General features: G+C 38.8%; 1 protein-coding gene across 1 annotated transcript; it reads right to left on the bottom strand.

Annotated features, from left to right (window-relative positions):
- Positions 1-5,859: 5,859 nt before the first annotated feature.
- LOC144990164 (trace amine-associated receptor 1-like) lies at positions 5,860-7,919 on the bottom strand. Its single transcript, XM_078943057.1, has one exon. The coding sequence runs from the start codon at positions 7,011-7,013 to the stop codon at positions 6,024-6,026; it is 990 nt and encodes a 329-aa protein (XP_078799183.1). The 5' UTR covers positions 7,014-7,919; the 3' UTR covers positions 5,860-6,023.
- Positions 7,920-13,294: the final 5,375 nt, after the last annotated feature.

Genomic DNA, 13,294 nt, shown 5'->3' on the forward strand with positions numbered 1-13,294 from the left:
TCGGATATATCTAAACCACTCTTCTTCAGACTGGGTCTCACTATAGCTGTCTTTAGGGTTGCAGGGAAGACTCCAGTCTGAAGAGAGCAGTTCAAGATATTTAGTAATTCCTCCTCACACGATGTGAAAACTGACTTAAAAAGTGAGGTGGGGATGGGATCAAGAGTCCACGTTTTTGTTTTCATTTGGGACATCACTTCTATGAGTGCTGCAGCGTCAATCAAGACAAAACTGTCGAGCGTTTTCTCACTAATAGGAGGACAAGCAGTAGAAAGGTCAACACAGGGTCGTTGATTCCTTCCCTGTAGGATAGATGATCTAATGTCATCTATCTTAGTGGTGAAGTGGACTGCAAACTCCTCACAGGTTTTACTGTCAAAGGTGGATGGTGAGAGGTTGGGTTTATTATTTTATCAATTGTGGCAAAGAGGATTTTTGGCTTTGACTGGTTTTCTGCTATAAACTTTGAAAAATAGTCTTGCCTTGCCTTTTTAATCGAGTTATTGTAATGTATTAGAGTGTTTTTAAAAATTTGGTAATGTACTGTGAGTTTATATTTTCGCCAATGTCGTTCTGCCCTTCTTGTCATTCTTTTAAGTCTCTTAACATCTTCTGTTCTCCAGGGAGGTGGAACTTTCTCTTTAACAGTTTGTAGTTTAAATGGGGCGACTTTGTCCAGAATTCCAGTGAGTTTATTACTGAAATGCTGTACTGATACGTCCAATGATGGATATGGAAGAGTTGGTTGCTGATTTTCCAAGTGTGAGATAAAGTTTGCAGCCACTTCAGGGTGCAGACGGCGCCTTCTAATGGTTCTCTCAGGGGGTTTCTCAATCATGCAGTCGTGTACTTTAAAAAACACACAAGAATGATCAGAAATGCCCACATCCACAACAGAAGTCACTGAGGCTTTCAGGCCATGAGTAATAATGAGGTCCAGAGTGTGTCCTCTGTTGTGGGTGGGCACACTCACATGTTGAACAAAATCCATAACTGTTAAAATGTTCATAAAATCATGGACATGAACTCCTGAAGGGTCATCAATGTGTAAATTAAAATCACCTAGAACCATTATTTTTCTAAAATCTATGTATACTGAAGAAAGCAGTTCAGAAAAATCAGAAATAAAAGATGAATTGTATTTAGGAGGTCTGTACACGATCAAAAACAACATGACGGGATTATTAAATACAATGGCCTGGTATTCAAACGAGGAATATTCATTGAACATGGTGTCTTTAAAGCCAATGCTTGCAGATAAAATTGCAGCAGTCCCACCACCCCGGCCTTGTTTTCTGTCCTTATTTGTGAAATTAAAAAGGGGTGGTGTTGCCTCTGACAGAGAGATTGGTGCACCAGAATTCCAAGTCTCTGTTAAAAACAGGCCATTAAGATTGTGATCTAAAATAAAGTCATGAATAAGATCAGCTCCGTGGTACACAGAGGAACTGTGAATTCTTAAAAGACTTGGACGAGCCATGGAACGAAGACTCGTAAAAAACAACCTGGCAGTACACAAAGAGGCCTATCGAAACCATCAAGAACTCTACTGTAGAGCCCTTACAATAGCCAGGTCAAAGTTCTATTCCCACAAGATCAATAGCAACACTGGAAATTCAAAACAGCTGTTTTCCACCATACACTCTCTGCTTAAACCCCCCACACTTACCCATAGTAATGCTAGTGTCAGCAGCTGTGATAGATTCATGGATTTTTTCACCAAAAAAATAAATTCCATAAGATCTAACTTCCTGCCCACTACTACTATTCCCACCTCATCTGAAAACCCGACTGTAACAACAGCTCCAAGGGCCCCTTATGAATTCACACCAACTACACAGAAAGAAGTTGAGGCCATCTTAAGGACTATGAAATCCTCAACCTGTTCACTTGACCCCCTCCCAACAGCCCTGATCAAAGACAGCATTTCAAGTATCAGTCCAATTATCACAACTATAATTTTCCAATCATTACAAGCCGGTCATGTTCCCCTTACTCTCAAAACTGCTATCATAAGACCACACTTAAAAAAGCCTGCACTGGACCCTGATAACCCTGAAACTACAGAACCATTTCCAACCTACCATTCCTGTCCAAGGTTCTTGTAAAAAGTTGTCGCTGCTCAGCTCCACCATCATCTCTCAACGCACAGCTTATTTGAAAAATTTCAGTCTGGTTTCCGGCCAGCTCACAGTACAGAGACAGCCCTGGTCCGAGTCATGAATGATCTACTCATAGCTGCGGACCAGGGCTCCCCATCTCTACTCTTCCTTCTTGACCTATCAGCTGCATTTGACACTGTGGATCACGGTATTCTCCTTAACCGTCTTCATACTACTGTTGGACTCTCTGGGAACATACTCAACTGGTTTAAATCATATCTCACAAACAGGACAGAATATGTGGCTCTGGGGACTGCTAAATCTCACACACACACAGTCACCTGCGGAGTTCCTCAAGGCTCTGTTCTTGGACCTTCACTGTTTACCATCTACATATCTCCACTTGGACAAATCATTCGTAGACACAACATTTCATTCCACTGTTACGCCGACACAATTATATGTAAAAATGAATTCCACTCCCACCCTAACTTTTTCTGCCCTCCAGGCATGTCTCGAGGAGATAGAAGCATGGATGGCTGAAAACTCTCTCCAATTCAACAGCAACAAAATTGAAGCCATATTAATCGGTATCCTCACCAGATCAAAACATCCTCTACCAAAAGCATTCTGGTCTCTGGTCACAACATTCCGCTTTCTTCACATGTAATAAATCTTGGTGTCAAAATCGATTCTACTCTAACATTTGATCATCATATACGTCACCTCTCCAAAGTCTCTTTTTTCCATCTCAAAAACATTGCAAAGCTCCGCCCCTCACTCACCCAGTCTGATGCAGAAAAACTAATCCATGCTTTTATCTCCTCTGGACTAGATTATTGCAATGCTCTCCTTGTTGGGATTCCTGGCAAGAGCCTGGAAAAGCTCCAGCACATCCAAAACTGCGCTGCTAGGGTCCTGACAAGGAGACGCAAATTTGACCACATCACTCCTGTCCTTCAGTAACTTCACTGGTTAACCATTCGTTCCAGAATTCAATAAAAACTGTGTCTCCTCACCCACCAATGTGTCCATGGAACTGCCCCTGCCTACCTCAGTGAGCTCCTTTTCCCGCAAGCCACTTCACGAGTCCTCCGTTCCAATTTCACACATTGTCTTCATCAGCCAAGGACCAGGCTAACCACTATGGGAGACAGAGCATTTCAAGCTGCCGCCCCTCGACTCTGGAACAATCTTCCACAATCCCTCAGAGCCCCACAAAGCATTGGTACTTTTAAAAAAGGCTTAAAAACTTTCCTTTTTAATAATGCTTTTTAGTACTTTCATTGTTGTTTTTCCGGAGACCTCCTGGACGCCTCCCTGGAGAGGTGTTCCGGGCATGTCCCACTGGGCGGAGGACCCAGGACACGCTGGAGAGATTACATCTCTCGACTGGCCAGGGAACGCCTTGGGATCCCCCCAGAGGAGCTGGGGGAAGTGACTGGGGCGAGGGAAGTCTGGGCATCTCTGCTCAGTCTGCTGCCCCCGCGACCCGGTTCCGGATAAGCGGAGAAAGATGGATGGATGATATAATGAGTGTAATATTATGCAATCTGGATGGTTAGCGAGAGGTGGCCTGTCAAGTAATAATAATAATAATAATTGATACTTTATTGATCCCAAAATGGGGAAATTCTTCTCCGCATTTAACCCATCCCCTGGGGGAGCGGTGAGCTGCAGTAGCGTTAAGGGTCTTGCATAGGGACCCTCACTGGGTGGTGTTAATTGCTCGCCGTTGATATGGTAATTGCCCCAGTACCAGTACCATTGTTTATTCCCCTCCGGGAATCGAACCCTGAATTCCTGCGTGGTAGCCTCTCACCTTGCCAACCGAGCTACCCAACCGCCATTTAATTATTTATGGGCGTCCTTCAGCTTCTGACACTTGTTTTCCACTCGTATCACCTGACTCTTGTCCATATACACCCCCACTTCAGACAGTCCAAAAGTAGCTGCCAATAGGAAAAAGAGGCAGATTGGTTGATAGATTAATGGCAAAGGCCTTTTCCTGTGGATGTAACTTTAGCTTGTGTCTGTAGATCTGTGTGTGCACTGCTAAAAAAGAATACCTTTCTGTTTCAGTGTTGTTTTCAAGGTCTAAAAATACTTCTGAAAACAAAACATTTTGCAAAGAGTGGAAATCTGTTTATATAATAAATTATGATTCCGTACTGTATGCTCTAATGTTAACTACAGCCACAAATCTTTTTCACACAAAGACAAATTGCCATTACATTCTTAGACTGTCCTTTAAGATGTTAAAGTGTCAAACATCCAAGTTGGGGCCTTATCTTTTGACAGACGTGTACCCCTTAGATCCCTGGCCTTGCAACAGCTTGAAAAGTCACAGTAAGTTTGGGTGACGAAGTAGAACGCACAGAATAATGGAAGTTGGTTTAGGGTAAAAAGAATTGATACATTTTAGTGATAAATATACATCACAAGTAATGACAATAAAAACTTGTGAAGTGCAAAAGTATAGATAAATCATTTCTACAGAAACTGTGATATATTTCATGCTAAAAAAAGGTTGCTGCTTAGTGCAGAAATGCAAAAAAATTAAAAATGAGTTAACCCCTTGATGCTTTAATATATATACAGCCATGAAAAAAACAAAAAGAATCACTTGTGTTTATGCTTTCAACTAGACACTAAATTAAGGTAATAATATTGGGCAGAAGTGGATTGATGCATACTTCCACAAATAGGAATCAAGGGGTTTAAACCATAACACAATATTAATAAATATCCTAAATTCTTTACATGCAAGTTAAATGCCAATCCAACTTCAAGATAGTTGGCATAATCCAAATGTCAAACCGTGCCAATTGGTTCATTGAGCAACCGTTAGTATACTGAGGAAAACGAAAATAAGCCAACTGATATTTAACAATGTCCACATAATTGTTAAATCAGCTAAACAGATGTTGATGAAATTCACAATGGATAAATGCAAAACATGCTTAACAAACCTTGAGGCTACCAAATGATGTTGAACAATCTTTGAAAATTAAAGGCTTGATGGTCTGAGCAAAGTAGACAAGTCATAAAATGACCTTAAAATGTAATATAATGCCAATTATGCTATAGAAATTACCTATACAAAGCCCATCGAGAAAACTGTTGTTGTGATTTTGGGCTATACAAATAAAATTGAATTGAATTGAATAATGCACATCATGTGGAAAAGTCCTTAAAAATGTTGAATGACACTAAGATAATGTCTAATGTTCAATGAATTAAATTGCTAAATGTCAACATTAGCTCAATAGTTTTTAACAACATTTCAAGGTAGAATTTTAAATAACTGACCAAACAAGAAACATTGAAACTAGCTGAACAGTGTTAAAGGTGGGATTTTAAAGACTTAAAGCCAAATTAACTTAAAACTAAATGAGGTCAAAATAAACAAGAAAATATAAAAGATAAAAATGTGAAGACTAAGAACTAAACAGACTGGATAATGTTGTGAAAGCAAAAAGTAGTAGAACAACTGTTATCAGGACAGCTTTTATAGCATAAAGAGTATAATAGTTTAATGCTTTTTTGCTGTTTCTGTGACACACCCTTTAATTTCTTAAAAAGGAGTTTTAAATAAACTGTACTTTATTGTTGGAAATGTGTCATTTGGTTTGTGTTTCAAAAAATAAATAATAAAACAAAGCCCTAAAGGATAAATGCATTTTTAATTTTTGGAAATTATAAATACTTAAGCTGGGGTGCTTTAACTAACTCGTCAATAAATGTTCAGAAAACATTAAAAAATTACAAAGAGACAATCAAACTTGCTATGACTTGAAAACATTGCAAAATAATGTGAAGTCCAACCAGCTGACCTCAGCTTTATAACTTTGGGAGCAAAGAAATAGTAGCTAACATTTCACCTCTGAATTGGTTAAAAAAAAAGGGAAATTAAACAAGTCAGCTTAGTTTGGAATTGGCAAAATTACCCTGAAATATTTGTCCAGAGACAATGATTTTAAAGGCTGACCTGAACCATTGGTAAAAGAATGCATAAATGAATGGATTGAGCATTGAATTTGACAGAGTCAGCCAGTTAAGTGTTTCGATCACAGGGACAGGGATTGGACTGCTGGTAAAAGGCAAGAATGTGATGCACAAAAAGAAAGGAGTCCAGCAGCAGAGAAAAACTCCCAGAACAGTAGCCAGAGTTTTGGTGGATTTTCTCTCCATCTTGCTAACAGCTGCTGCACACTTTGCTGCCATCTGGATGCTGCGAGCCTGTCGCTGAGCAACAAGGAAAATCTTCAGATAAATACACAACATTATGATCACCGGGAAGTAAAAGGAAACGGTCGGCCCTATGGTGTTAGCCATGAGAATATCAATAAAGCATGAACCCTCACACTTATCATCATTCAACCCAGCAATTATCACTCCAATCCCAATAAGTGCAGAAATCCCCCAGCTCACCACGATCATGAAAACAACAACATGTTGGTTGATTTTAGTTTTGTACATCAGCGGCTGACACACAGCAAAATATCTGTCAACAGAAATGCAGCACAGATTCATGATGGAGCAGGTGCTGAGCGTGATGTCGAAACTGTCCCGTACCTTACACAGCAAACCCTCATAAAATAAACAGGAGCTGAGAGAGAACGCCATGCTGAGAGGGAAAACTACAATCCCAACCAGCAGGTCAGCCACAGCCAGAGACAGGATGAGGGAGTGAGTGGGAGTGTGCAGCTGCTTGAAGTAAGCAATTGAAATGATCACAAGGAGGTTCCCACAAATTGTGATAACTGACAACAGAGCAAGAAAGAAATATAAAATCACGCAAATGACAGATGGACTTGAGGTTAGTTTGTAGCTGAAGTGATCAATCTCGTAGCACGGATGTAGGTCAATCACAGCTTGAGTGAAATTGACAGCAGCTTCAGATTCCATGACTCAGGTCTCCTGTAAAACCCTGCAAACCATGTCATGAACAAAGCAGAGAAAATACAGACAGTGAAAATGTCCAGGAGAACACCTTCAGCCACAGCTGCTGGGTTTATGGGCGTTGTCTGAGTTTCGTGCTTCTGAGAAGACTCTTTATCAGCCTTCTCACCAACCAGTGTTGCATCATCGTAACTTTGATCCAATAAGGATTGAGACAGAAACAGTCATGACCAGTTATACAAATAACAGACATGTCTACTTATTTCACCCCCAAGAACTAATTACATTTTGATCTAACTCTCAGTTGTATCATAGATTTGCAGAACCATCAACTAGTAAGCTCAACTTTTGCACAATCAACTTCTTATTTTAGTATGGGAGGCAGATGCAATTTCTATCTTTAAGTCCAGACTATATTCATTACTTTTTTTAAAAGATACAGTTAAGAGTTCTCACAGGTAGGTCTGGCCTCAAGCCATCCCTTCAGGTGTGCCTATATGGGCCTAGACTGTTGGGGATTGGTTTAGGATGCACCAGGCCTCCTCTCACACCAGCACTTACTGTGTTGTAGTCACAAACTTGTATTTGTGCTGTATTTAAACAAAATTAACACTATTTTTGAGTTTGTTTTCTTCTTGCTGGGTTGGCCATGGGGAAGAGTTGGAGAGATCAACCTCAACCACAATGTGTCCAAGTCACTGAACCCCAAATTGCTCCTGGTGGTTATAGGTTGGTGCTGGTGTTTTTCAGCAGAGCTGCCATCAGTGTGTTGAAATGTGTGTGAATGGGACTGTGGTTGTAAAGTACTTTGGACCTTCAAGGAAGGTGTTACAGGGAATCAGGATGACCCAAATGCAGGAAATGAAGAAGCAAGTGAGTGAGTGAGTGAATGATTCAATTTAACCAAAGTACCACTCCAAACATAGCAAGTCAAGCAAATAGACAAGAACATGGAGAACCAACAGAAACTTTACTGTGACCCAAAGTGCAGAAGCAGGTGAGCTTAAATAGAAAATGAACTAAAGTGCAGGCAGCTGAGCGCACTTCAGGAAGACAAGAGAAGAGGCGGGGCCCTCCAGGAGCCACAGCCAACCTGCACAAAAACAAAGGAGAGAGAACAAAACACACAAACAGAGAGTAACAGATTGTGATAGAAGTTACAGGTACAGGTGTACATAAGTATACACCATTTACCATTTAATCTCTCTGATAGTTCCAGTTACTAACACATCTCCTTTGTCTTAAGAGATACTGTGAACTAAGTTTGTCTACGTTTATCCTTCTCTCTATTTGATTCAGTTACTAATATATTTCTTTAGTCCAACATGTCTTTCTCTTTTTGCTACAGCTACTTTCTTTATCTTCCCACTAATGTTTCAGTATTTGTCTGTCTACTTCCTGTTCTCTCAGACTCCTCCTGGTCATGGTACCTAACCATCCTTGCTAAGTCTGGTTCTTCTGGGGGTTTCTTTCATTTAGTTGGTGTCCTTACCCCTTACCCACTCATGCAGGAGGGGTTCCATCAAAAACACTTTAAAAGTAATCTATATCTATAGCCTGTGTAGGCCATTGATAGTTTGGAAAACGTGTGGTTGTTGTAATGTTCTTGACCAAACCGGATTGTAAAACCTGTAATGAATTCCATTGTGAAGCTTTGGCTCAATTTTAATAAAAAAGAAATGCTTCACTCAAGGTATGCTGGGTTTTTACGTTACTCTACACACCACTAAACATTACTTCTTCATGTTGGAGCACATTTGTATTATCTTAATCAAGTTTGCCAAGTGCTTCTTAAAAAGAAAAAGAAAACCCTGACCACATAGCTCCCGGGGGGTCTCTGACACTTGAACCCTGTACTATGAGTATGCTTCAAATCAATGAGGGAATAGAAATTTGTTAACCGCAATTGTTTCTGCTTAAATTTCTGATATGGACACATAATGTAAACATTTAAGGACATACATAAGACAAAGTAAAACATTTAACCAGCCAAGCAATTCCTGCTTAATTGTATAGGTGTGCTTTTCACGTTGTGTCTTTGAAACCATGACAATCAATTTTGGTAACGAAAGTTGTAACAAAACTTGTTTCCAGCAGATGAGTGGTTTGTGCGGCACACACATAGGCACATAGTGGGACGCACTTGTGTAATTTAGTGAACCCAGCACTTGGAATTAAACTTGATTTGTGTGTGATGTGAATTCGATTTTGAAGGTTAAAAACAGGTTCAAACTCATGTCTTACCTTATATGTGTTTTTTCTTTTTATATCCTAAATCCTTGCAGCAATATTTAAAAAAACATTTATGCCAACCAGTTGTACATTACTCTCTTGCTTACATTTCCTGCTAGCATTTAAATTGTATTTATAGTCTACCATAAAACCTTTATTGTAGATTACAGCTATCCTAAAGTGTGTTTACAGCTGTGTTTTGATTTACCTAGTTGGGTTTACTAAACCGGCAACCTGGTCTTGGATGAGCGGGGAAAAAAATTAAGGAATGGATGGCTGGATAATGGGCTAGATTCTACTTAAAACTAGTCTTCTGCTTTTTTTTTAAAATATAAATCAATATTATTTGGGCGTAGAACACTCTTGCCAGACACATATAAGAGATATTTACCTTTCAAAGCTGTACAGTTTTATCTAACTAATAAAGTTTGTTAGGAAAAACACAAATAATGATGCAACAGCCTTCAATTAAAGGTGTGAAAGTGGCACTTATCCCTGAGCTAAGTCTCTCCCTCAACATTTGAAAACAACACATGTACACGCATGAAACACACACATACATCCCTGGATGCCTCACCTGTCCTGTTTTGTTTTCAAGGAGGGACAAAGTTAACAAAGAAAAACAAGTCGATGGTGATTTAAGTCTTTGAAAAATAAATGAGTGTTCCCTCAAGAAATCTGATCCCAGCTCTTGTAATTTAAAGTCTCAGTTATTTTTGTTTTGTATTCCCTGATGTAAAGAGAACAAATTGACTGTGTCTGACAGTTGCACAATAATGAAACAGTTAAGAAACTCTTAGAAGTTTCTACTTTGCTATAATGCCTTCTATTATGCCTTCTATGTTCATACTGCATTGAAACACTGGTACAACATACATTCATCCATAATTATTGGGTAAATAATTCTCATAATAATAATTTATAATAATAATAATAATTCTCAATAATATTGGGTAAATAATGAGAATTATTTACCAAATATTACAACTGTGTTCTGTGTTTAGTTAGTATGTTTTAATTCTCTTCATTTTGGTTATTATGTTCAATTTTTTTCATGTTTTTACTTTCCATATAAGCTCTCAGTCATAAAAGTAACAAGTCAATCCTCCTCCATAGTACAACTTCTCCTTCACTTTGTTCTTTGCTCTGTGTTGTATTTTTTATCTTCATCAGGATCTCATAAATCATTATCTTAAAGGCCTTAGTCACAACTGCCCTTATGGGTAGATATGGGCTGCCTGCTGGCAAATATTGGGCAAACTGCAGGCAAATATCATGTTCCGTTTTTCATGACGTCCCTTAAGTTCTGAAGACCCAAGCTAATATTTGGCTAACCCTCTACACATGTATTCACAGGGCTCCAATTAAGCAGAATTAACTACTGTGGTTATATAACCCAAACTGTGATGTCCATGCATGTGAACACCAGGTCTTAGGATGTTAAGGTGGCTATACAAGCCTTAAGGGAACTGCAACACAATTCTGTGCTTTTCTTGGGACCACTCCTGCCTACCACCCTCCATGTGCTTGGAAAACCCAAAAACCCACAGCAACGGTACCGGATAACCCCCCATATGTGTGAATGTGACTAAGGCTAAAGAAGCTGTTGATAGTATTTTTGAAAAACACAAGAATCCTTGTCTGTTTTATCTCACCTTTGCACAAATAGTTTGAGTGATTAAATGAAATATTTCACGTGTTGGTTCGAATGCATAATGTGTGTGTGAACTTCAGTTGTATTGTGTACATGTTGACATGTTATGTATGTGGGCTTTTTTGGAGCCAACAGGTATTGATTTTAATTTGATTTGATTTATTGATTTATTTCAAGCATTGTAGTCAAAGCAATAAAGAATTTACACATATTTATCAAACTCATTACAGAAATGTTGAAATGCATAGTTTAAAAAGACAAAAAACAAAACAAAACAAAAAAGTCACTTAAATCACATTTGCTTAATTAAATATAGAGATAATTAACTAAAGTTAAGTGGAGCTTTATTTATTGCTTGAAAAGGAGTGGGAAGAAGCGAGCTTATATAATCCCACCCCTACTGAGTTAATACATTTGATAGTTTTACAGTTTTTGAAATCCGGTTCTGATAAAATAGATTCTATTCAAGTAACAAAATCCAGTGCTTATTAATTATTGATTATCTTTAGAAAACATTCATTCACAATTTTAGTAAACAGTCACAGTAACCATTACGTTTGGCACAGCACGTTGTTCTGTGCCAGACCCTAGTGACTAGAGTCTGGCACAGAACAACCGGTGTGCTGTAAATAGGCTCCTGAATGCACCACTGAGCTTTGGCATTGCAGGAAAAAATCTTGAAAAGCAGAAAAGGAACCTTAGTGTGAATATGCCCTGAAATTGTTTACTTAACAAAATGAAAAATGTGCGACATTGACACAAAGAATCCTACAAAGACCTACTTCTTGAAAAAGAAAAGAAACTATCAATTGAATTATATCTTAAACAATTTTATTTCCATGTTGTTGTCTTTTCAGAAACTGACGGAAAGTACCTTGCCAGGATTCTTAAAGAAACTCAGTAATGTCACTGTGAACTAATCCAAGGAAGTAACTGACTCTCCTGCAACCATTAATGCCATTGTGCAGATACCCAAAAACATAGGATTTACAAAACTGCCTATAGATGGAGCTTCAGTGACAGTGAGGCAACCACTGTTCTAACCTTTACAATGTTCCAGTAGCACATTCTTCTGATGTATCATTACTAATTTCTTTTCTTTTTAGAATGTCCTTTTGACCAAAGACGTCCTCACCAGTGAAGATGCCAGAACGTCATGGGTTATGCTTAACAAAGATTCTGAAAATGCAGAAGCAACCAAGTCTCAAGCAAATAGTAGTAGTTCTGCATTACTGCAGTCTATTGAAAATATAACCTCACAAGTTCAAGATGAGCATTTAAACATTGCAACAAATTTGATTATTTTTCAACAAAACTACTTTCACAAACTCTTTCAATGCTGACTTTAATTCCTCTGTGGAGGTGGACATACTAAACTCTGATGAAAAAAGAAAGTCATTAACTGCTGTAACATTTTTCTCTATGAATATCGTCCTTCCATCAAGGGACCAAGCCAATTCATCAACTAACGTCATCAATGGCAAAATCATACTGATTCAGTCCAGTGGCAAAGTCAACAATATCTCCATATCATACGATGTTCTCAACAATACTTTAGACAATCCAAAATGTGTTTTCTGGGACTTCAGGCTCTTTAATGGTCTTGGGGGATGGGACGATCAAGGATGCATCTTAGTGAACCACAAAAATGGCACTGTCAGCTGCAATTGCAACCATCTCACTTCCTTCTCCATTCTCATGTCACCTTTTGTTCCTAAAGATCCTGCTCTGGAAAACATCACCTACATTGGGATTTGCATATCAATGGGTTCTCTAGTCATCTGTCTCATCATCGAAACTGTCATATGGAGAAAGGCAACAAATAACACCACGTCTTTCTTGCGGCATGTCTCCATCGTAAACATTGCCTTGTTTCTCCTAATCGCAAACGTTTGGCTTATTGTTGGGGCGGCCATTTCTAATCCACAGAAGCATAACAATCTACCAGCATGCAGTGCAGTCCCCTTTTTTATCCACTTTTTCTACCTGGCTTTGTTCTTTTGGATGTTGGCACTCGGCCTGCTGCTGATTAACAGCACTGTAAATGTGTTAGGTGGGGGTCCGTCTAAAGCAGGGGTCTCAAACTCAATTTGCCTGGGGGCCACTGAAGGCATGGTCTAGCTGAGGGAGGGCCACAACTTCAAGGCACACCCATAACCTGTGAGAGTCTGAGCCAATAAATTTGTATGGAACATATACTGTTAACTATAATCTATTAGTAATATTTCTGTAGAAAATTTTCTTATAAAACTCTCATTCAATAACATAAAATATGTTAAAAAAATCAATAAGTAAATTAGTAATACATTTCTGTTTATTCAGTCTTCTATATCTGCTGTTTTCTAATTTAAACGCCCCTATTAACACAGTTCAGTTAACACTGTTGAGTTGTAACTATTAA

This window comes from Oryzias latipes, chromosome 24 (assembly GCF_053564925.1).
Source record: "Oryzias latipes strain Hd-rR chromosome 24, Olatipes_Hd-rR_3.1".
Classification (NCBI taxonomy): domain Eukaryota; kingdom Metazoa; phylum Chordata; class Actinopteri; order Beloniformes; family Adrianichthyidae; genus Oryzias; species Oryzias latipes.

Coding starts and splice junctions, on each gene's coding strand:
- LOC144990164 (XM_078943057.1), bottom strand. CDS start 7,013: ATGGAATCTGAAGCTGCTGTCAATTTCACTCAAGCTGTGATTGACCTA.